The following is a 22,155-nucleotide window of genomic DNA, read 5'->3' as shown; positions in this document are numbered from 1 at the left end:
AATTTCATTGTGATACCATCGGTTATGCATGTTATACATATGATTCTGTTTCAGTTATATTCATGCTTTATTTGTATATTCTATATTGAGAAGAACATTTATTTTTTTACGTAGCATTAGCGTATATGTTGAAGTGGACTTAAGTAAAACACAATAATGTTCCCCATATGTGAAAGCAGTTTGTTTCTGTACAGTAGTGTGGGCTGGGCTGGGGAGAGAGGTTTATTGCGTAGTTTATTGCAGTAGGGCCTGTGTGATATTTAGCTACATGTTAATCTGGTCTGCTAATGGCCTGTTCCTTCCTGTCAGATACTGGGGGACAGGATATCACTCTCCCTGCAGTCCCTTCGTCACATGGCCACAGACTACTGTAGGGATGCTTCCAGGCTGGCCTGTGATGTGTGCTCATCCATGGACGAGTTTAGCTGGGCCGGGTTTTTACCGTCAACATTTACCCATATCTTCTTGGACATAAACAACATTCCTGACCACATGCCATTGACAGACATAAGTAGACTTGAGTGCAGCTGACTGATAATAAATGCCCCTGTGTATCTCCGTATTAGACTTCACTAGATGGTGCTAGAGGGAATGTAGCGGTGGGGTATTTATTGTCAGTGTTGCCGAAATAGGACGGATGGTTTTCACATATTTTAAGAGGTGTAAAGTAACTAATTACAACTACTCTTGTTTTCAAAGTATGTAATTTAACTTCTACTTGAGTAAAATTTCATTAAAGTAACAGTACTTCTACTTGAGTAGGATATTTCAGTACTCTTCCACCCCTGAGTGAGTGAGGGAAAGAGTGTGTGGGTGAGTCAGTGAATGTCGGCCGGTCCTATGGACATGTAACAAGTATCAGAGGGGTGAATGAGGGATTGAATAGGTGAAGGATTAYACATGTTTATTTATGGAGTATATTGAAGTCTGGCAACTTCATTGTTTATGTACTTTGGTTTTGTATTTATCAATACATTTTAATTGCTTTGAATGTTTAATTTATTTTCAAATGTTACTAGTATATTCTTTTTACAAATCCTTCATTTTTTACCTTGTAGCAACTCATAAATTCCTTCTGTACATGAATTTCCTCTCTTCCTTTTCAATTTAATGCATGGCAAAGATCATGTGTAACAGCTTTCAAGTAACCTTAGCGAAAGTAGCTAATTATTAAGGTTTCTATATAAAGTAGTAACTCAATTACTTTCAGTCTGAGTACTTTTTAAATGGGCTACTTTTTACCTTTACTTGAGTAGTTTTTTTTACACCAGTAATTTTATATCTACTTGAGTAAAATGTATTTAAAGTAACAGTACTTCTACTGGAGTAGGATATTTCATTTCAGTATGCTTTCCACCCCTGCATATTTTCCTTAATATTCTAGATGGTTTGTGAGCAGAGATTATACAGAATGTGTATGCAACCACTATACATCACATCGTATAGATTTTCAGCAAATATTAACCACCCTTTCCAAATGCAGTTTGATTGGTAGAGTGTCTTGTTTGGTTGTTATCTAGTAATGACCTTGGTATAGATGTCAAAGGAATATACAGAACCATAAGAATCCCATTCGCTATGCTCTCAGCTGAAAAGGATAGAAACTGACACTGGATATTAGCTATTGAGATGAGAGAAACAAAGGCGAAATAGAGGCATTTATTGTAGGCTATGGCAAAGCCCTATAATGAGTAGCCATGATATTAATATGGACTGTACATCTTTTAATCAATATCTATAATGGCAAAAGACATAGGTTATTCATGAATTAATAACTACACCACATTGAAATATATTCTTAATTATATTGAGAAGAACATTAAACAACAGAGACAGGGCTGTTAGCTAAAATACTTTTTATTCACATGTTATTTTATATATCTAATATAGGTTTATGCCTGGAAAAACAAGTAACACATGGAACCTAATGATGAAGTTAAGTGGTCATACAAGCAGATGACTCTAAATCCATACTATCCAAACATAATCATGCAAATGATTAATTGGATTTATATAGCGCTTTTCTTCTAACAGAGATACTCAAAATGCTTTACATAGCAGGGGGAAACTCACCTCATCACCATCAATGTGGGTCACCCACCTGGGTGATGCACGGTGACCATGTTTGTGCCAGAATGCTCACCGCAACATGTTAAATGAATGTACACAAGGCCATTGTGGCTACCCTGGTCTGACTCAGTGTTTGACTGTGTGAGCAGAGCTGGGTTTGCGTTTGGTCTCTGGCACCTTTAGGCAGGACAGACAGGGAAACTCATCCAGGCCAACATTGTAAGAGTGGAGGAGAACCTTCCAGAATGTCTTCTTACCGTAGATAAGAACCAAGGCACTGAAAGTGGTATAGATGGAGGTGAAGAGAAAAGAGAGCAGAATAGCATTCTCTTTCTTCACCGTCACCTGATAGTACGCATATAGATCAACCACCATGAAACAGAGGAAAACAACCACCAGGGCGAGGGTCATGCGTATCACCCGCATCTCAGAGCCCAGCTTGGGTGCGTGGGAACCATTGCTACTGGCCTTCATGTGCTGGAGATGGATGCCCAGGTGAACAGAGATGGAAATGCAACACTTTACCATCAGAACTCCCGGTAGGATGTTAGAGATGACTAGATAAACAGTGTTATAGATCATGCCAGGGGTGTCATTAGGCATGATGGAACCGCAGTCCTTGTTTTCCGATGTATTGTTCTCAGGGACGAGGACAGTCAGCATGGGCAGACACGTGCTGAGACCACACATAGGGATGACCAGGACCACAGTGGTGACGTGCTTCAGGATGGCATCCTGGATCTTGGTGTAGCAGTGGATGGGCTCGATCACTAGCTTGGTGCTGTAGTAGAAGGTCAGGAAGGAGGTGGTCCACATGATGGTGAACTTGAGGCTGAACACTGTCAATATCATTATGGAGTAGAACAGCTCTTCCAGTCGGCAGTCTTTGTCTATTTCGGTCATGGTCATCCAGAGATAGCAGAGCAGCTGGTGAGCTCCATTGGCCAGGGACAGGGCTGTGATGATGGTCTCACAGGGGGTCCAGTGTTTGTTCTGCTTATAGCTCTTCAGGCTCATCAGGAAGATGAACAGGTTGAAGAACATGGTGAGGACGGCCACCAGGCCAGTTATGACCCAGATAGCCACCTTATTAGCTCCTTGCATGGTGCTGGTGGTTCTTTAAACAACGTCCACCAGCCAATTTTAGGTGTTTTAAGATGCGTTCGAGATTGAGGGGGAGGTAGTGCTCGAATGTTTCAATACCATATTTTGCAAGCTTTTTTAATATGGCATTTACTTTCAAATTCTTCACTTAACACAGACAGTCAAGGGTTTTCTTCATTTGAATCAGACCAACACATAGCCAGGAGGTTTCTGTTCTCTGTAGAAGAAATGTACAAATAGAAAATTAACTGAAAAACATTTTAAAGTCCACAAGGGTAAGGTAAGCAATTACACCATGTTGAGTGTGGTTATTTTGGATGCAGCTTTACCTCAGAAAAAGATCCCTTTGCGTTGGTTATCTTGGTTACTAACTTGAAATAGGTTGTCTGATTCAAAATCTTAGCATTGAAGATGAAAATATATATTTTTTAAAAGGTCAAAAGGTTGGCTTTTAGAAGTTGCCTGAAGATGTTGACTGAGAACGGCATCGCAAGTTGAGGCACAGACCCTTTGATTTCAGAGTAGCCTGATTGGAATTTATAGAGAAGCATCAAACTCTATTCACAATAGTATTTGCATGGTGGGGATGGCAAAAGGCAGTGGTGGCAGGGTATTTCCATGGGCCTGGGGTGAAGATGTGTGTATATCCGGTGGAATTACTGTACGAGAAGTACTGCAGCATGACAGGTTTGCCAAACCACAGATACTGAACAAAACCTCTCAGGCAGGAGGTCCAATGTCCATGCAAATGTACTTCCTGGAGCTATGGCCACAGATTTACACATTGTCCCACAAGGTCAATTTACGTATCATAAAGGGGGCAACCTGCCTTTGGCTCACCTTCAAATTCTGTGTTAATTCATCACTTTATAGCAGGGCTGTTCAATTCTGGTCCTGGAGAGCCGAAATGCTTCAGTACCTGGTAGTTAATTCCACTCACCTGGTGTCCCTTGTTTGAATCAGTCCCTGATTAGAAGGAGAGTATGAAAACCAGAAGTGTTTTGGCCCTCCAGGATCGACATTGAACAGCTCTGCTTTACAGGGTAAACCTTGTAAAGCAATAAAGCCTTCTGCTTGGCAAGAGCACAATGAAATCATGCTTATTTATTTGTGGCAGGCTTGAATCTATACTGAATAAAAATATAAACGCAACATGCAACAATTTCAACGATTTTACTGAGTTACTGTTTATATAAGGAAATCCGTCAATTGAAATAAATTAATTATGCCCTAATCTATGGATTTCACATGACTGGGCAGGAGCGCAGCCATGGGTGGGCACGGGCCCACCCACTGGGGAGCCAGGCCCAGCAAATCAGGAGTTTTTTTATTGTCCCCAGCACAATGTGCACCTGTGTAATGATCATGCTGTTTAATCAGCTTCTTGATATGCCACACTTGTCAGGTGGATGGATTATCTTGGCAAAGAAGAAATGCCGACTAACAGGGATGTCAACAAATGTGTGCACAAAATTTGAGAGAAATAAGCTTTTTGTGCGTCTGAAAAATTCCTTGGATTTTTTATTTCAGCTAATGAAACACTGTACATGTTGCGTTTATATTTTTGTTCAGTATAGAAAGAGGAGTCTAAGTCACAGGTGTCAAACTCATTCCACAGTGCCAAATGTCTGCGGGTTTTTGCTCGTTCCTTGTCCTTGATTGATGAATTAAGGTCACTAATTAAGGTCACTAATTAAGGTCTCAATTGGTTGTCTCCGGCGTAATTGAAAGGAAAAAACAAAAACCTGCAGACACTAGGCCCTCCACGGAATGAGTTTGACACCCCTGCTATACTAATGCTGCGTTCAAAACTACTGGGAGCTCAGAACTTGGAAATCTTCGACATCCGACTTCAGTGCATTCAAACCAACTTGAGAAAAAAAAACGAGCTCAGAGTGGGACAAATCGATTTCAACGGTCAATCCAACTCGGGGCCTCTTTCTAGAGCTCCGATTTCTGACCTGAAGATCACTGACGTCATGATTTGACCTCATATTTTTCAGAGTTTCCAGTTGTTTTGAACGGGGCAGTAGATCCAATATTATGCTCTATGACAGATGTCAAACTCCTTCCATGGTGGGCCTAGTGTCTGCTGGTTTATGGGTTTTCCTTTCAATTAAGACCTAGACAATCAGGTGATTGGAGTTCCTTACTAATTTGTCAACTTAATTAATCAATCAAATACAAGAAAGGAATGAAAATCCGCAGACATGCGGCCCTCCGTGGAATGAGTTTGATAATGCACAAACCAAAAAGAGAAAGCAAAAACCCAGAGATCCTTGCAGACATTCCACACTACTTCTACATAGATAGAAAAATTCCTTTGATCATAGACTTTCTGCAAGATTTTCTCCTCTACTTCTGAAGCCAGTCTGCTTCATACTCTTGTTTTCTACCAAAATCAATATCATATTCACATATCTGACTGGCACACGATGTTATTCCATCTCATCATTAAAAAAAAGATTTCCAACGAAAGTCTGTCATTCAAATCTGCAGCATCACTAGTCAAAATGAGTTCCCTCGTGAATTTGGCTTGGCGTGTTGAGGGTGGGGTCATTTGCTTTTTTCAGTTGGTGACACAGATTAATCACATGTTTGATAAACAAGTTCTTAYTAAAAAAAAAGAAAAGAAAGTGCTTTATTGTGAAATTATAGAAACGATGACAAACATTTTAGTTACTTGTCTCCTGGGCAAATTAAAACATACATAGATTTTTTTTTAAACATACATCTGACACTCACTGCATACATACACTTTAAATATAACCTTTTTTCTCATTTGCAAAATCCTGAATTTAGCTACACGTGACTAAAATATTATCCATTGCACTATTGCACCAATAGTCCCCAGGCTAAGCTTCGGGTGGAAGTGGCTGGGAACAGAGTATGTGAGCAGAGCGTTCCCAATTCGACTGGAGCGTGATTCCCAAAAGCTAGAGCGTAGGGCTTTGCTCCGGCTCCAATTTCGCTCTCACTTCACGAGCTCAGGCCAGTAGCACTCACTTCACAAGCTCAGGGCATGCCCGGCCCAGCATGCATTTGCAGCCTACTTGTGTGCTGCTGACTATAGCTACTATCATGGAGTTCGCTAAATATTTTCAAAAAGTAACTGATGAAACACACAGGCGCTTAATAAAGGTGACTTACCAAGACGAGGACCAAGAGCAAGAGAGGGAGTGCGGTGATATAGTGTCCACAACTAAATAATAATTGTGGAATCTGAAAAGACACGTATTCTGAAAGTATGATTGTGTACTTACTACATGCACATGCTAAAAGAAAGGAACGAGGTGGGTAGATAACTGTGTCATTGTAGCAACAAAAAATCAGATCTCTTAAACCTTAAGTGTATTTTTGTTCTATTATCTATACAACAGGCCATAATTGATTTTGGCCCAATAGGCCTGGCATATTCCCACATTCAAGCAGCTTTCCGTTTTGATTGGGTTATTTTGCCTAAAAACCTTTAGGCCTACCTATTGCCCAGCAAGAGTGGCCTAAGGGGTGTTTAGCATCCCCAGTAGCTCTGCAAGTGTGGGGAGGGTATTCTCCGCTGCTGGCTGGCTCTCTATGCACCATGCATGAGCCTGAAGCCACAGACTGGCCAAACTTGTATTTCAAAAAATTGAAAGGCATTAATAGGTCATTTTTTGGTATATTTTGTATTTAATTCTAAGTAAGTCACCGCCTATATGTGCAATTAATAGACTACAATGATTTAATACAACAAAAGGTTGCTCTTTATGTCCCTACCAGCCTATTGTGTCGCACTCGCAAATGCTTCACTATGTATTTTTTGTAGACTATAGCCTTGAAATAATTGAAATTATTTAGCCTAAATAATTCATTTTCGTTCCTTCTTAGGCTCCCTGTCTGGATTTCCAACCGCTCAACTCCCCTCACATGCTCTGGCTGGGAACGAGAGTATACATAAAACATATCCTTTAATAGAGTACCACAGTATGAATCTTAATACCCATAAAAACTAGCGGTCAAACAGGGAAATGGTTCCAATCGTTTTTCCTCCATTGTTCCCATAGGGGATTTTAGAAACACTTCAAATAAGGGCTGTGTTTCGTGTAGGCTTACCCTGGCGTGACATTTTGATAACCGTGTAAATGTCTCTTGGACAAGGTGACTTTTATCAATATATTTGCCTGTATGTGGCTATCATAAAGAACTACAAATACCATGATGATCTGAACAAAACGGCCGAATCGAGGCAAAGGTAAGAATCTCTCGATMAACTATCTACATGTTAGCTAAATGTAGAATTGAAAAAATAACTTTAAACTGACAATTCTGTGAACTGTCTTGTGCAAGTTTTAAAATTGACACATTACCTGTTAGCAAAGGTGTCAGGAGCTTGCACTGATTTGTAGTCTTGCATGATGTCTACTTTTGATGCAAATTAGCATTTTCAAACAGAGAAAATAGAGCCAAATATTTTGATAAAAGTCCACTTGTCCGAGAGAGATTTAAATGCTTATCAAAACGTCGCGCCAGGGTAAGCCTACACAAAACACAGACCTTATTTTAAGTGTTTCTAAAATCCCCTATGGGAAAAATGGAGGAAAACAATTGGAACCATTTCTCTGTTTGACCGCCAGGTTTTATGGGTATTATGACACCTCATCTGTGGCGGTCTATGCCTGCATGTGATAGCTGTTTATACTGAAGTTTGGTAAAATGACCTAAAACTGACACTTCAAAAATGCAATGAGGTTTCTTATCCCAACCCAAATCATTGTTACACAGGGTAGCCATAACTGCTGTCATATTTCAACAGAGGAGGGGCCTGCTGCCCACTGGGTGCGGGCGTGCCTTTGCTCCTGTCTGTGTAGATGCTGCTGTGGCCTGATTCTGTCCTCTTGGGCTGGCCCTTTCTTACGGAGCTGTAGACCACCCCGGGGTGGGAGCGGTAGCCTAGGACCGAGCGGAAGCTGGAGTTCCTGCTGGCGGGGCGACTCTCTGGGGCTGGGGCATCCTCCCTGGAGGGCAGGGGTAGGGCCAGGCCACGGAGGAGAAGCACAGAAAGGTAGGAGTTCAATTCATTTTCCAGTTTGTCTGCTGCAGCATGTAATTCTTGGAATGTATGGAATGTCATATTTCATACCTGATTTCATGGGCAACCTCCTTCTCATAGCGACGCTTGTGGCAGCAGCAGACCAGAAGCCAGATGAGAAGCAGGAGGAGGAGCAACAGTAGCAGGCCACCAATTACAGCACCCACTATGGTCCCTGCCTTGTTGGAAGCTGAAAGGTCCTGATATTCAGACAGGTTCCAAGGAATAGGTCCACACATATGCACCGTTCTCACTTTCTTTCTCCCAATTAAAAGGATTAAAGAGATTTGTGGTTTTAAACTTACGGTTGTATGCGTTCAGGGTATATTTACACTGCTCTTTGCCAACAGGATTCGACACCACACAAAGATAGTTTCCCATGTAGGTCTCTGAGTGATTTCTTATCTTCAGCTCTCCAGTCTGAGAGTCTAAAAAAAAACACAAAGACAATCACTGCCAGCTACAAGCCACACCTCACCTCAGTATATCAACATGTACAGTACAGTAGATCTATGGTTATGTGTGCCATGTCTTATCTAGAGGCTTTGGTTCTTGGTTCCTACTTTGTGTTGCTGTGGGCGGGATGGCCCCTCCACTCTCTCTAGTCCAGACATAGTTGACGGGGATGGATCCCACGGAGGATTTGCATTGGAGGGAGACATCGCTCCCCTTCTCCTCGCCACCTTCAACCCAGCACTTAGGCAATGATGGAGGGACTGGTGCAAGAGAATAGAGGTAAAACAGTGTCTTTGGAAAGATTTCCTTTGATGTACTGTACCAGGGGTGCAACTTTCACTGGGGACATTGCATTTTTGTCCCCCCCCAGTTTTATCATTGGAATGTGATACAAAACGAAGCAAAGGTGTGCTTTAGGACCATGCGGACACCTCCGAGTGGTCGGATAGGCTGTTTGGTGTATTTATCTGACTGGACAAAAAAATATATATAATTTATGTTTCCCCCGCTTCTAAAACCAAAGTTGCGCCCCTGTACTGTACATATGCATTTTTGCAACCAATAGCAAAATGGGCCATTGTGTAACTTGTTGATTTCTTCTAAGTGTATTTCCACCAGAGGAAATTGGGTATATTGATAGGAACAAAGGAAAGAGGTGTGGATGGAAGTATCGGAGATAACAAGGCGTTAACAGGGTGTTAACATTCCATCTCAGTGAGAGAGCAAATTTAAAAACAGGGGACACAGGACAGTGGAATGATGAAACTGGTAAAACAGAAACCAGTCTGGGAGGGGCGGCCTTCCTCACCCTTCACTGCCAGAGTGACTTTTCGCATGTCGACACCCGGCACTTTCTTGACTTTGCACTGGTAGGTGGCTGTGTCTGAGTCCTTCAATGCAGAGATGGAGACGGATGCGTCTCCCAGTGTAGGGGTTCCTGTGAAGTCCATCCTGGTAGACAAGCTGGGGTCCCCATAATGCAATTTTTTCCCTCCTGAATAAGATAAGATCTAAGAGAGAGTCAGTTCAATGACAAAAACTACACAACACAAGTATTGATAACACATATTCAGAACACGTTCTTTTACTGAAACAGTGAGGATAAGATCTCCAAGACTAGTCTGACCTAAATTATATGAGTGGATGTTAAGACTAACATATTCATTTGATAATGCATGTTTCATTTCCAAACCCTCCCCATAAGTTATCCATATCAATGATCCCCTCTGTGCCCTGCTCTGTAGTCTCACCAGCTGGTCTTTCTGGGTCATGTCTGGACGGACATGCAACCACTCAATGTCCAGATCTCCTATGTCAGAGGGGTCAGAGGTGAAGGTGCACCCCAGCATGACTGTCTCCCCCTGGGCTTTCTGAATGGTCTGAGGCCCTGTGGATGTTATCTTAATACCCTCTATGACATCTGAGGGTTCAGAGAAAAAAACACATTCAGGTTTGACACTTACAAAGAACGTGGAGTCCCTCAGGCAGGGACAGACTAAAATGACAACTTCTAAATGGGGAAAAACTGCATTAGCAGTTCACAGAAGTGTAAATGCATTTCTGATAAATTTGATATATCCAACATGCAGGTACATGTAGGACAGACACTGGCTATTGGATGCAGCAGAAACTGACGTTGTTATGACCTGGGACACTGTCTGGGCTCCACCCCACTACTGTTTACATTGAGCGAAATAAACCTGTTGCGTAGGAATGTACAGTCAATGCCTGTCACACAGGCACATTTTACATCCCCTGACAAAGATAAATGGACAGAAAAACCTTGATATGAATTCAACTGAAATGTGGTCTTGTGCAGTGTAGGCTAGAAGGGCCCAACATAATGGATAGCATGGGGAGACTAGGTTAGGAAACCCTGATTTATTTGACAACTCACCTGTGTTGAGATAAACTGTTAGCACAAACATCACAGCCAACTGTAGTCTTGAGTATGTAAGGCACTTTCGCATAGTGACCATATTGGTAAACCTGTATGGCACATCAAGAGAAATATGATTACAATTATTAACTGAATTGTTTGAATGTGTACTTCCTCATTGTGATTTTAATCTAGTTTTATGGAGGAAACATTACTCAGCTAACAGATATGTAGTCTTTATCATGCACTGAAACTACAACGATAAAATATGCTCACTCTTTCTGAGGGGCACTCTTTCTGAGGGGCACTCTTTCTGAGGGGGATAGATAACCCTGGACAGAATGGCATATGTCCATTCTGTCCAAGACTAGGGGAGGAAATACTACAAGAGGACATATACTCTACAATTTAACCAACTGTATTTTTACATAAGTGTTAATTATCCCCCTCTCCAACTTAATGGCTGTTGCTGAGTGAGGAATTTGTATATTTAACTCTCGATTATATCAGCTCATATTTATAATATTTTAACAGTATTCAAGACAACAATCAAACAATTAATTAATACAAATTACCTTTCTGATCAGCAATATTCCAAAGGTAAAGTCGTTTCCAAGAGTCCTGACAGACTGAAACAGCACAAAACCTTTGCTTCCCTTCCCTTCAGTTGCTCTCACCTGAAACTGTAACCTCAGGTCACACCCTCTCTATTTGCATACAGTCCTTCCTCTGCTTCTTCTTCTACGGTATTATGGCGGTACGCGAACATACGTTAGAGGTGCATGCCACCACCTATTGTGTGTGCTGTGTATCAGCCTACTGTTTTGGGAGTGTGAATTCATAACATTTTGTGACACAGAAAGGGGAGGAAAAAAAGGATGGGAAAAGTGAATAAGAAATTGCCCTACCAACTAACCCTGTACCCATTAACTTCTTAGCGCTAGGGGTCAGATTTTTTTATATTTTTTAAATAACGTGCCCAATGTAAACGGGCATTTTCTCTGGCCCAGATCGTAGAATATGCATATAATTTACAGATTAGGATAGAAAACACTCCAAAGCTGTCAAAATATTGTCTGTGAGTATAACAATACTTATTCTGCAAACAAAAACCTGAGAAAATGTAACCCGGAAGTGATATAAAAATGGAAAAAAAACGGTGTTTCTTGGCCCGTCTAACCTCCATTTAAAGGGGTATCAACCAGATTCCTTTTCCAATGGCTTCCTCAGGCTGTGACCAGGCTTTAGACATAGTTTCAGGCTTTTATTCTGAAAAATTAACAAGTTTTTTCAAAACTAGTCAAGTGTCCTCCGAATAGTTCCTGCGCGCGCGAGAGGAGCTCACCATTTTCCGTTTGTCTCTTATTGAATATGTAATGGTCCGGTTGAAATATTATCGATTATGTTTGTTAAAGACAACCTGAGGATTGATTATAAAAAACATTTGACATGTTTCTACGACCATTACGGATACTTTTTGGAATTTGTCGAACGGAACACGGCTTTGACTTTCTGAGCATAATGCTCAACCCAAATGGCGTTTTTTTGTGATAACAAAAAGAACATTTGTTGTGTAACTGGGAGTCTCGTGAGTGGAAACATCCGAAGATTATCTAAGGTAAGCGATTCATTTTATTGCTTTTATGACTTTRGTGACCATGCTAATTTGGGGCTAGCTGTTGTAGCATTGAAAGCTACACTCACAAAAGCTTGGATTTCTTTCGCTGTAAAATATATTTTCAAAATCTGACACGATAGGTGGATTAACAACAAGCTAAGCTGTGTTTTGGTATATTTCACTTGTGATTGCATGATTATAAATATTTCTAGTAATATTTATGCGTTTGGCGCCCTGCAATTCTAGCGGTTGTTTAGGGAAGTGATCCCGTAAAAGGGATCCGTAGCGCAGAGAAGTTAAAACCTCACTACTACTTGTCCCTATTTTATCCTACACCAGGCTGGCAGCCGGGAAGGACGGGACATTATCGTTCAACACACCTCGGTGCTCTTCTGCAGGAAAATCTAGTACACCCAAGTACTTCTCCGCAGCTGCCACCACCACATCTATTGTCTGTGATTTACATTCCATTTCTGCGGTACAGTAATAATCATGGCTATGAACGCTAAGTAACCAACCTTACTGAAGCACATGCTATTCCTATCACTCTATTGGGCTCGGCCTACTCGCAGGGTATTCTCTTAGGATTCCTCGCCCTTGACCTATCTTCCTCTACTACTCTCTTCACTGCCTCAGCATACAACACCTTCTGTACTACTCTGATCCTGGCAACCTCAACCTGCATTTCTCTCACCGAACACTTCTGATCTCCAGCACCATGGGTATCCCTACAGTTAACATACACAATGTTTCCACCGATATTACACATTCCTTTGTCTCATGCCCTCCTGCACACTTCTCATATCTAGGAATCTCCCTCCTGCACACTTCTGCAACATGACCATAAGCTTGACACCTAAAACACTGTAATGGGTGTGATGGAAATTTTTATGTTTGTGCTTTTCAAATAACACATTTCTGTGTTCTGTTTGTGCTTTTCTATAAACCAATTTCTGTGTTCTTGCAAGTGACTGATTGAACGAATCCTCATTATCAATATTAACAATTTGGCAGTACACCCAGAGCCTTGTTTAGAGAAAGGATATCTCAGTTTCAAGGTCTCAGCTTAGAGAGAAGAAGCCTCGTGAGGTATTGGTCTGTCACATGTATGACCCAGTATTGGTCGTCACATGAATGAAGTAAACATTAATTATGAATGATATATAAGCTAAATCATGCAAATATAACTTATCAGTATATAAGGGAACTAATGTGACTGCCCCATTAGAGCTCACTTCAGACRGGTACTTTATGCATCTATGTTTGACTGTGACCTCTCCAGCTTCCTGACAATAAAGAGTGATTAATTTAAGATTGACTTCGAGTGTCCCTGTATAAAAATTTCCACAACAATTTGGTGTCACGAACTGGATGATTGATTCTGCCTGCGGAGCTTTCCAGTTGGGGTCTGCGAGGAAAACCGGTGGCGCATTTTATGAAGCGTGAGGGACCAAAAGACAACGAGACCCACCCAGACCAGACCCTTACTGTGAGCTGCCCAGGAGGAGACACATCATCCGCAAACAATTGAGGGATCACAACTGATTTCAGTAAGTCAATTTAAATGACTCTGTATAAAAATAAATGATAAAAAATGTAATCAAGGCGAGTAATGCATAAAAAGGTACCCATAGTCTTATTTTATGAGAAGATGGTACCATGGAAAGCCCCACTGACAGCTGTCAGTAGGCATTTATAAGAAGTGTCCACGTGGTCTGCAACCACTACAAATAACACAAGGTGTTTTTGAATACATTCAGTTAGGAACAAATTCTTATTTAAATTGACAGCCTAGGAACTGTGGGTTAACTGCTTTGTTCAGGGGCAGAACAACAGATTTTTACCTTGTCAGCTCGGGGATTTGATGTAGCAACCTTTCAGTTACTGGCCCAACGCTCTAACCACTAGGCTACCTGCCACCCCAGCAGTATATGTACAGGAGATACATATGGTGCATAGCAAGTAACGACAAGAGATTCTTTGAAGCTGCACATGGGAAATAAGAGAGATTACCGAGTGTGTTTGGGAAGAGTCCTAAGTGAATGTGGATGTGAAATTTGTGTGATTGTGAGATATGACATATTAAGCTGATTGAAATATGGATAATAAATGGATTGAAATTAGTACAGTCTTGGCCAAAAGTTTTGAGAATGACACAAATATTAATTTTCACAAAGTCTGCTGCCTCAGTGTCTTTAGATATTTTTGTCAGATGTTACTATGGAATACTGAAGTACAATTACAAGCATTTCATAAGTGTCAAAGGCTTTTATTGACAATTACATGAAGTTGATGCAAAGAGTCAATATTTGCAGTGTTGACCCTTTTTCAAGACCTCTGCAATCCGCCCTGGCATGCTGTCAATTAACTTCTGGGCCACATCTTGACTGATGGCAGCCCATTCTTGCATGAACTCAGCATCCACTTCCGCCATCTTCCAACCATCCTGTCCTCAGTCGCTCCCGGGTAGATTCAGTTCACGTTGCAGGCATTGCAACACTAACTATTTGCCTTTGAACACCGCTCCCTAGTAACTCAACAAGCACTAGCTGCTGCTACTAATTGCCAATCAGCCTCCACTCCTGTTTGCAACACTTTAACTAGTTTCCTTGAAATCAGCTCCTCAACTCATTTCTAAGCAGCTTCCACACCAGTCCTCGCACTCCTTAATCACCACTCAAATCAAATTTTATTGGTCACGTACACATATTTTGCAGATGTTATCGCAGGTGCACTGGAATGCTTATGTTTCTAGCTCCAACAGTGCAGTATACCAAACAATACAAAACACTACACACAAATCCCCCAAAAATCACAACGAGCAATGTCAGAGTCTGGAAAATAAGTATATATACAATATTAATTTATTAAATAACACTTTCTATAGACTTGTATGTCACTATTATTARACGTTATGACTAAAGTCCTATCTGCAGTCCCCCGCACTGTCATGTTTATCCACACACCATCTGAGTCACATAACCTGTTTGTTGAGTTCAGATGGGCCTCCATGACCCTGATTATAATGCTCAATGAAGACATGGAGGAGTTTCTCATTGTGGTATTGGACACAATAATATAATAKATTTTTACAAACTCAAATGTGTCAAGTGATTGTGAATTGACACTTTGAATATGAGTTGACTGCAAAGACTACAGAGAATAGCAATACTGTGTACATTACATTATACATTATGCAAAATACACAGGAGGCTGCTGAGGGGAGTACAGCTCATAATAATGTCTTTAATAATAAATAATAATAATATAATTATTATTATTATAATAATAATATAATAATAATAATAAAGTAAATGGAAGAGTATCAAACACATGGAAACTATGTGTTTGATGAGTTCGATACGATTCCATTCATTCAATTCCAGCCATTACGATGAGCCCGTCCTACCCAAATTAAGCTGCCACCAACCTCCTGTGGAAAATCACATTCTGGGGTTTACACACCAGCCTTCCAGCTCAAACACAACTGATAAGGAGTTAACAGGCTGCATGTGACTGTGACTTTGGTACTGTTAGTAGTAACAGAAGAAACCCCCACAATCTTCCATTACATGCCAATTAGAAAAATGGAATATAGATCAAGTATGTGGTACATCAATATTTCCACAAATCTTTATCACTCTAAATTATAATTGTTGTAGATTTGTAATATTGTATGTTTGAGGCTCAATACAATGTGTAACATTGTGTAACAACGTGGGCGTGCCAAAAAGGTGCGACAACTACCGGTAGTGGTAATTATTAATCTCATCAATAACACTTGCCACACACAGCGGTTTTCATACAAAAGCAAAACATACACTGAGTGTACAAACATTAAGGACACCTGCTCTTTACATGACATAGACTGACCAGGTGAATCCAGGTAAAAGCTATGATCCCTTACTGATGTCACTTGTTAAATCCACTTCAATCACTGTAGATGAAGGTGAGGAGACTGGTTAAAGAAGGATTTTTAAGCCTTGAGTCAATTGTATGCCATTCAGAGGGTGAATGGGCAAGACAAAATATTTAAGTGCCTTCGAAGGGGGTATGGTAGTAACGCCAGGTGCACCGGTTTGTGTCAAGAACTGCAGCGCTGCTGGGTTTTTCACGCTCAAGAGTTTCCTGTGTATATCAGGAAACAAGAAAGCCATACCCTTTGGCCTGGAGTGTAGACTGGAGCCGCAGAACGACGACGGTTAGCCTTGGATTGGGTCCTGGCGGAGGCACGAAGAAGGGCAGCCTGGGCCCTCCTCCAAGTGCGACGACAACGGKGCATGTGGTCCTGGACAGAGGGCACCACTGTGCAACAAGGGAGGTTGGTAACCCAGAGCACACTCAAAAGGAGACATACCTGATGAGGCGTTGATGAGGGTGTTGTGGGCATATTCCACCCAGGGAAGCTGGGCACTCCAGGAGAAAGGGTTAGCTGAAGTAACAGTGTGTAGCAGTTTCCAACTCTTGGTTAGCCCGCTCGGTCTGACCATTGGTCTGGGGGTGATATCCAGACGAAAGGCTGACCTTAATACTCAGAGCTGTGCAGAAGGCTCTCCATACCTGGGATGTGAACTGGGATCCTCTATCAGAAAAAATGTCACTGGGGATTCCATGCAGCCGCAAAACCTGGGATACCAGCAGATCCGCAGTCTCCCTGGAGGACGGAAGCTTGGAGAGGGGAATGAAGTGGGCCACTTTAGAAAATCGGTCAATAATAGTGAGGATGACTGAGTTACCATTAGATGGGGGAAGCCCAGTGACGAAGTCCAAAGCTATGTGTGACCAGGGGCGACTAGGTATGGGAAGAGGATGAAGCAGACCAGACGTAGGTTTGGTGGAGGTTTTATTCCGGGCACAGACTGAGCAGGCTGATATGAATTCCCGAGTGTATCTCCATGGTGGGCCACCAAAATTGCCGACGCAGGAAGGCGATTGTCCAGTTCATGCCACGGTGACAGGTGAGGTGAGTAGAATAGGCCCACTGAAGAACCTCAGAACAAACAGATCCTTACAAGGGCTATTTATAGGATCAGGCTGGTTTAGTTGAGCCTGACGAACATGGGACTCAATCTCCCAGGAGACGGCAGCAACGATGCAGGAGGATGGCATGATGGTCTCAGGCTCAGAACTTTTGTTGTCTGCGGTGAACTGACGAGAGAGAGCATCAGGCTTGGTATTCTTAGATCCAGGGCGATAAGTGAGTGTGAAGTTGAATCTTCCAAAAAACAATGCCAATCTGGCCTGCCGAGAGTTGAGACGTTTGGCGGTCTGGATGTAGGCTAGATTGTTCTGATCCGTCCACACAATGAAGGGAAGAACCGAACCCTCTAACCAGTGACGCCACTCCTCAAGAGCCAGCTTAACAGCCAAGAGTTCCTGGTTGCCAACGTCAAAATTTCTCTGCAGGTGAGAGCTTGCGGGACAAGGATGGAGCTTCTGACCCGTGGGAGAACATTGAGACAGACCTGCACCTACACCAGTGTCGGAAGCGTCCACCTCGAGGACAAATTGGAGTTCTGGGTCTGGCTGGGTAAGGATTGGAGCAGAAGTGAAGCGGTGTTTGAGTTCCCGGAATGCTGCCTCTGCCTCAAGGGACCAGTGGAATGTAGTTGAGGTTGAGATGAGAGCAGCTGCCAAACGACTGTAGTCACAGATGAATCGTCTATAAAAATTGGCAAACCCCAGAAAACGCTGTAACTGCTTAAGATTCGTGGGCACAGGCCACTCTGTGACTGCCCTAACCTTAGCAGGGTCCATTCGTAGCTCTCCTTGAGCAATAATGTAACCTAAGGACACAGAGGAAACATGAAACTCACATTTCTCAGCCTTGACAAATAGCCTTTGGAGAACGTGTTGCTGAGGGCGTAGTGGGAGCAGATGTGACAATGAGCTTTCATCCCCAAACCACTGCAGTGTAAGAATTGTAAAGGATTTGGCCATGTTTCTAGTGTGTGCAGACAAACAAAGTATACTCAAGAACGGTGTATAGAAGGACGACGGTGTTGCAATTGTGGTGGGGATCATGATCCTAAGTTCCTGGAGTGCCCTGTAAGAGTGGAGGAGATTGAGGTGGAAAAAGTTAGAGCGGTCAATCGAATCTCCTATGCTGAGGCGATTAAAAGACTTGAGAAAACAAGTGATGCTAGTGAAGATATGGTAATGGGAACAACACAGCCTGTAGTAAATGTTTGCTGCCAGACAAAAGATACCCTGTGTGTTAAAAAGGGGAATTTTGTTGCATTCATTGCCACAATTATGAACTATACAGCACAAGTCTCAAAGAAGTCTAAGACACTGGATATTATTGTAGCTGCGGCAGAAAAGTTTTTGGGACTTAAGGATTTTACATCTGAAGACTTGCAAGGGGTACTGGCAAGGGGTACTGGCACCAGAAGACCCAACCCTCCCAGGTTCCCCTTGAGCCCGTGTAGGGATCAGATCTGTTTTTTAACAGAAAAGTTATTTAGATTTATTTGATTTATGTATTTTTTGGGAGTTTTTTGGTAATTCAGTTTTTTGGGGGAATCCATCCCGCATAGTTGGTAGCGGGATGCACATTAAATTGTCTGATCGCCAATATACCATAGAAGAAGAAGAAAGTGTTGCATTCAAGTATGGTCCTCTCTCCTTCATTTTTGTTATTCTTAACACCATTCATGCATTAAGACATCTACTGGGTTCCCTGGATAAAGGTAGTTGTCCTGTAGTAGAGCAAAGTAAATGTAAAAGCGATAGTAGCATGAGTTCTCCCGGCATTGGCAATGACGTGTGTGGGTGACAGAAAAAGTTGAGTCCTGGGGGTTTAGAATATGGAGGATAAGGACGGGAGGTTGATAGACATCAAGTACAAAAATGGAAAACTGTATTTCAGTAGCTCGGAACAGAATAAAACATGAGGAAGAAATCAGAAAAGTTGAGGGAAAAAACCCTGGGACAAGAGAGGAGGTTGCAAGAGTACAAAAATTGAAAATTGTGCTACAGCATCTCGGAAGTGAGTAGGAGGGAGATTCCTAGATGTGAGAAGTCAGGTGCTGTACACCTCTCAGTTGCGATCTGCCAATACAAATTGAAAGAATAAGACATCTACCACGACATGAATATGTGCATGTACTCTCAGTAGAGTGAATGTCTCTACCTGTTGGTAAGTTAACACATAATGCCTCTGACCTAGCTTCTGTGTCTTAGTTGACTGTATTATGATCTTGATTATTCCACATGCATGATAGAGTTTTTTGTCTTGGTCCAAAATTGATGGTCACTGTGTAATAAAAGGTTGCACAGAGCAGTGAAAACCCTTCAAGAGTTGCAGAGTTTGAGAGTTCAAGAGTTTGCCTGCATTATGTGTTGGTATTATTATTGCATGAACCATATCTAGTGATGGGAATGTTGCATTGCTTTTAGAGACTGGCCTTTGTTAACATTTTCCAAACCTCACAAATCTCACAAATTGCACTTGGCTGTTTCATAAAAATGCACAAATCTGACTTTATGGCTGTCGTCACTGTTTAAAGATGAGTTGATGTGATTTGTGGCTCTGATGATGTTGTGTACAGGGTTGTTTGATTACCATGCTGGTTGATGATGGGTGAATTAGGAGAGAGAGGGGGGATATAAGCCAATGGACTTAATTAGTCAGGGCTGAGGAGAACATAAAATTATGCAGCATCGATCGACAGGGAGAGCATTCATTGATCACACTAAGCTTTCAGAACAGGATATTGGCCATTGGAAACTCTCAAAGGGCAATGCCGTAATATCAGTGTATATTAATTAGGATTAACAAGAAAATGAATGCATCGAACATTACAAACATTTTGACGGGATTGTACACCTGCCCATAGACTTTCTCTCTCTGGTTTTTCTTATCACCATTCTCTCCATAATTATGTCTTTCTCTTTCAAAATGTACCTCTTCTCTATACAAATGTAGCAAAATTGGGGGGTAGCCCTGATCAGGACTAGAACCTGGGTTCAGCAACTGTCAAGCCAACACCATAACCATTACGCCAAGACGTCTGTACTTGTAGACAATTTCGCTCAGTGTTGGGTTAAGGTTGCTAGAATATTAATTAGCTCTTTATTTTTTATGTAAGCCTTTATAAAGACTAAAGAACTGACAGTGGACAAACTTTAATTAACATAACCATAGACGACCAACTGGTATAACACTTCCCCTCACAGTCAGCCTAAATGAACTAACTGAAATCCCTCACTAAGCCACACCTACAATGATTGTACCTTTTATATTCAAAATATTTGGTACAAAAAAAATCCTYAAAGGTTCCAAACAGTACCATTTGAGTTCGTATGTGTACCTTTGTCTATTTTGATATTTTTGTACCCCAGGAAACAATACTGCACCCTAACTGTATCATTTTGTCGGAGAGTATATGCTCTGTTAATTGTCCTACCAGGCCTAACAAATGAAAAGCAGCCAAAGTGAATCTGTCCACCAGCCAAGCCTCAGATAACCCTATCTATCTTAGTACATTTGGCAAGGGGGGCACCTGATGACACCACAGGTTAGCAAACAAACCATCTTGACAGATGTCCAAATTACAAGTAAACAACCTAACAGGAAAAGCAAACAAATGACCAAACTGGAGAAGCCAGGGAGGCTGCAGAAGCATGCTACTTGCCAACAGCCATACTAAAATAGCATGCGTGAGTTATGTTGTGTCAATGTCAGAGGCAGTTAAGCACATACTGTATATTTGTTTTTTTAAGGTGTGATGTCACTGAGACAAGGGGGGCAGGGGGCTGCAGTCACTCACTGTCTCAATGACTTAAGTGACTGGAATACTTGCTCATATCTGTGTATTCATCATTCAAAGCCTCTCAATGAAATGGCACCTCTGAGAGCGATGATTTAAAAAAATATATATATATATTCCTTTTTCCTTTGAATTACAAATTGACATTATCAAGAGACCACTTGACTATCCTAATTATAAACTAGTCCCGGGAGCCTTTTACCTGACATGATGCACAGAAGCAACATCTTCGTCTTTGTCAGTTGTCTATCATCATCACTCTCACCTCAACCTTTTCTCTGTGTAGCTAATTCTCTTTTATGATTACAGTTGTCTCCTTTCTAGCTATAGTGACTCATTTTGTGCCCACACACTGTGTGACATCCATGTGGCCACATCATAAAAACAATTATCAGCGGCCAAGTAGAAGCTCAGAGTTCCCTTCCCTCTCTGTGAGTTCTTTATCTCATAGGCACAGACCGCAGCAAGGGATAGTATTACATATTAAACCCAGGACCAGCTTTATACAGAATAGTATGATACACTATTAGAAAAAAAAGGTGCTGTCTATAACCTAAAAGGGTTCTTTGGCTGTCCTTTTTGAATAACCCTTTTTGGTTATAGGCAGAACCCTTTTGGTTCCAGGTAGAACTCTTTTGGGTTCCATGTAGATACCCTTTCCACAGAGAGAACCCAAAAGGGTTCCACCTGGAACCAAAAAGCCGAAGAACCCCTTTGGAACCCTTTCTTCTAAGAGTGTAGGGACAGGAATGCTGCATTATACATGAAACAATAAGTCTCTAAAGATGGAAGATTACTAGTCCTTATCATGCTAATATCCAGTTGGCTTTCACAATCACAAAGTATCTCAGTCGTCATGTGTGCCTATTCAAGCCTTTTCATTCAGCTCATCTTAGCATGTTAAAACCTGTTGGGGACCAGGGGGTGCTATTTTCACTTTTGGGGAAAATCGTAAGATTTTTAAACGGCCTCGTACTCAATTCTTGCTCGTACAATATGCATATTATTATTACTATTGGATAGAAAACAGTCTCTAGTTTCTAAAAACGTTTGAATTATTTCTCTAAGTGAAACAGAACTCCTTTTACAGACCATTCCTAACGGAAGTGAGATTTCCAAAAGCGAACTCTCTCTTCAGGAGCTTGTCTATAAAAGGGCATGTCACTTATGACTGTAGAAACACGTC

At 41.6% G+C, this 22,155-nt stretch overlaps 2 protein-coding genes across 2 annotated transcripts; both read right to left on the bottom strand.

Annotated features, from left to right (window-relative positions):
• Window positions 1–2,023: 2,023 nt before the first annotated feature.
• Window positions 2,024–3,236, bottom strand: tas2r202 (taste receptor, type 2, member 202). Its single transcript, XM_024001440.2, has one exon. It carries the CDS (start codon window positions 3,172–3,174, stop codon window positions 2,197–2,199), a length of 978 nt encoding a protein of 325 aa, XP_023857208.1. The 5' UTR covers window positions 3,175–3,236; the 3' UTR covers window positions 2,024–2,196.
• Window positions 3,237–5,797: 2,561 nt separating this feature from the next.
• LOC111973750 (coxsackievirus and adenovirus receptor homolog) lies at window positions 5,798–11,261 on the bottom strand. The gene is made up of 8 exons (XM_024001136.2): window positions 11,153–11,261; window positions 10,596–10,687; window positions 9,949–10,118; window positions 9,507–9,708; window positions 8,806–8,958; window positions 8,548–8,670; window positions 8,294–8,432; window positions 5,798–8,168 (listed from the first exon to the last, which is right to left on the bottom strand). Exons 2-8 carry the CDS (start codon window positions 10,675–10,677, stop codon window positions 7,928–7,930), a joined length of 1,110 nt encoding a protein of 369 aa, XP_023856904.1. The 5' UTR covers window positions 10,678–10,687; window positions 11,153–11,261; the 3' UTR covers window positions 5,798–7,927.
• Window positions 11,262–22,155: the final 10,894 nt, after the last annotated feature.

Source organism: Salvelinus sp. IW2-2015, linkage group LG15 (assembly GCF_002910315.2).
Source record: "Salvelinus sp. IW2-2015 linkage group LG15, ASM291031v2, whole genome shotgun sequence".
Classification (NCBI taxonomy): Eukaryota; Metazoa; Chordata; class Actinopteri; order Salmoniformes; family Salmonidae; genus Salvelinus; species Salvelinus sp. IW2-2015.
This window is presented reverse-complemented; position numbering and strand designations above follow the sequence as displayed.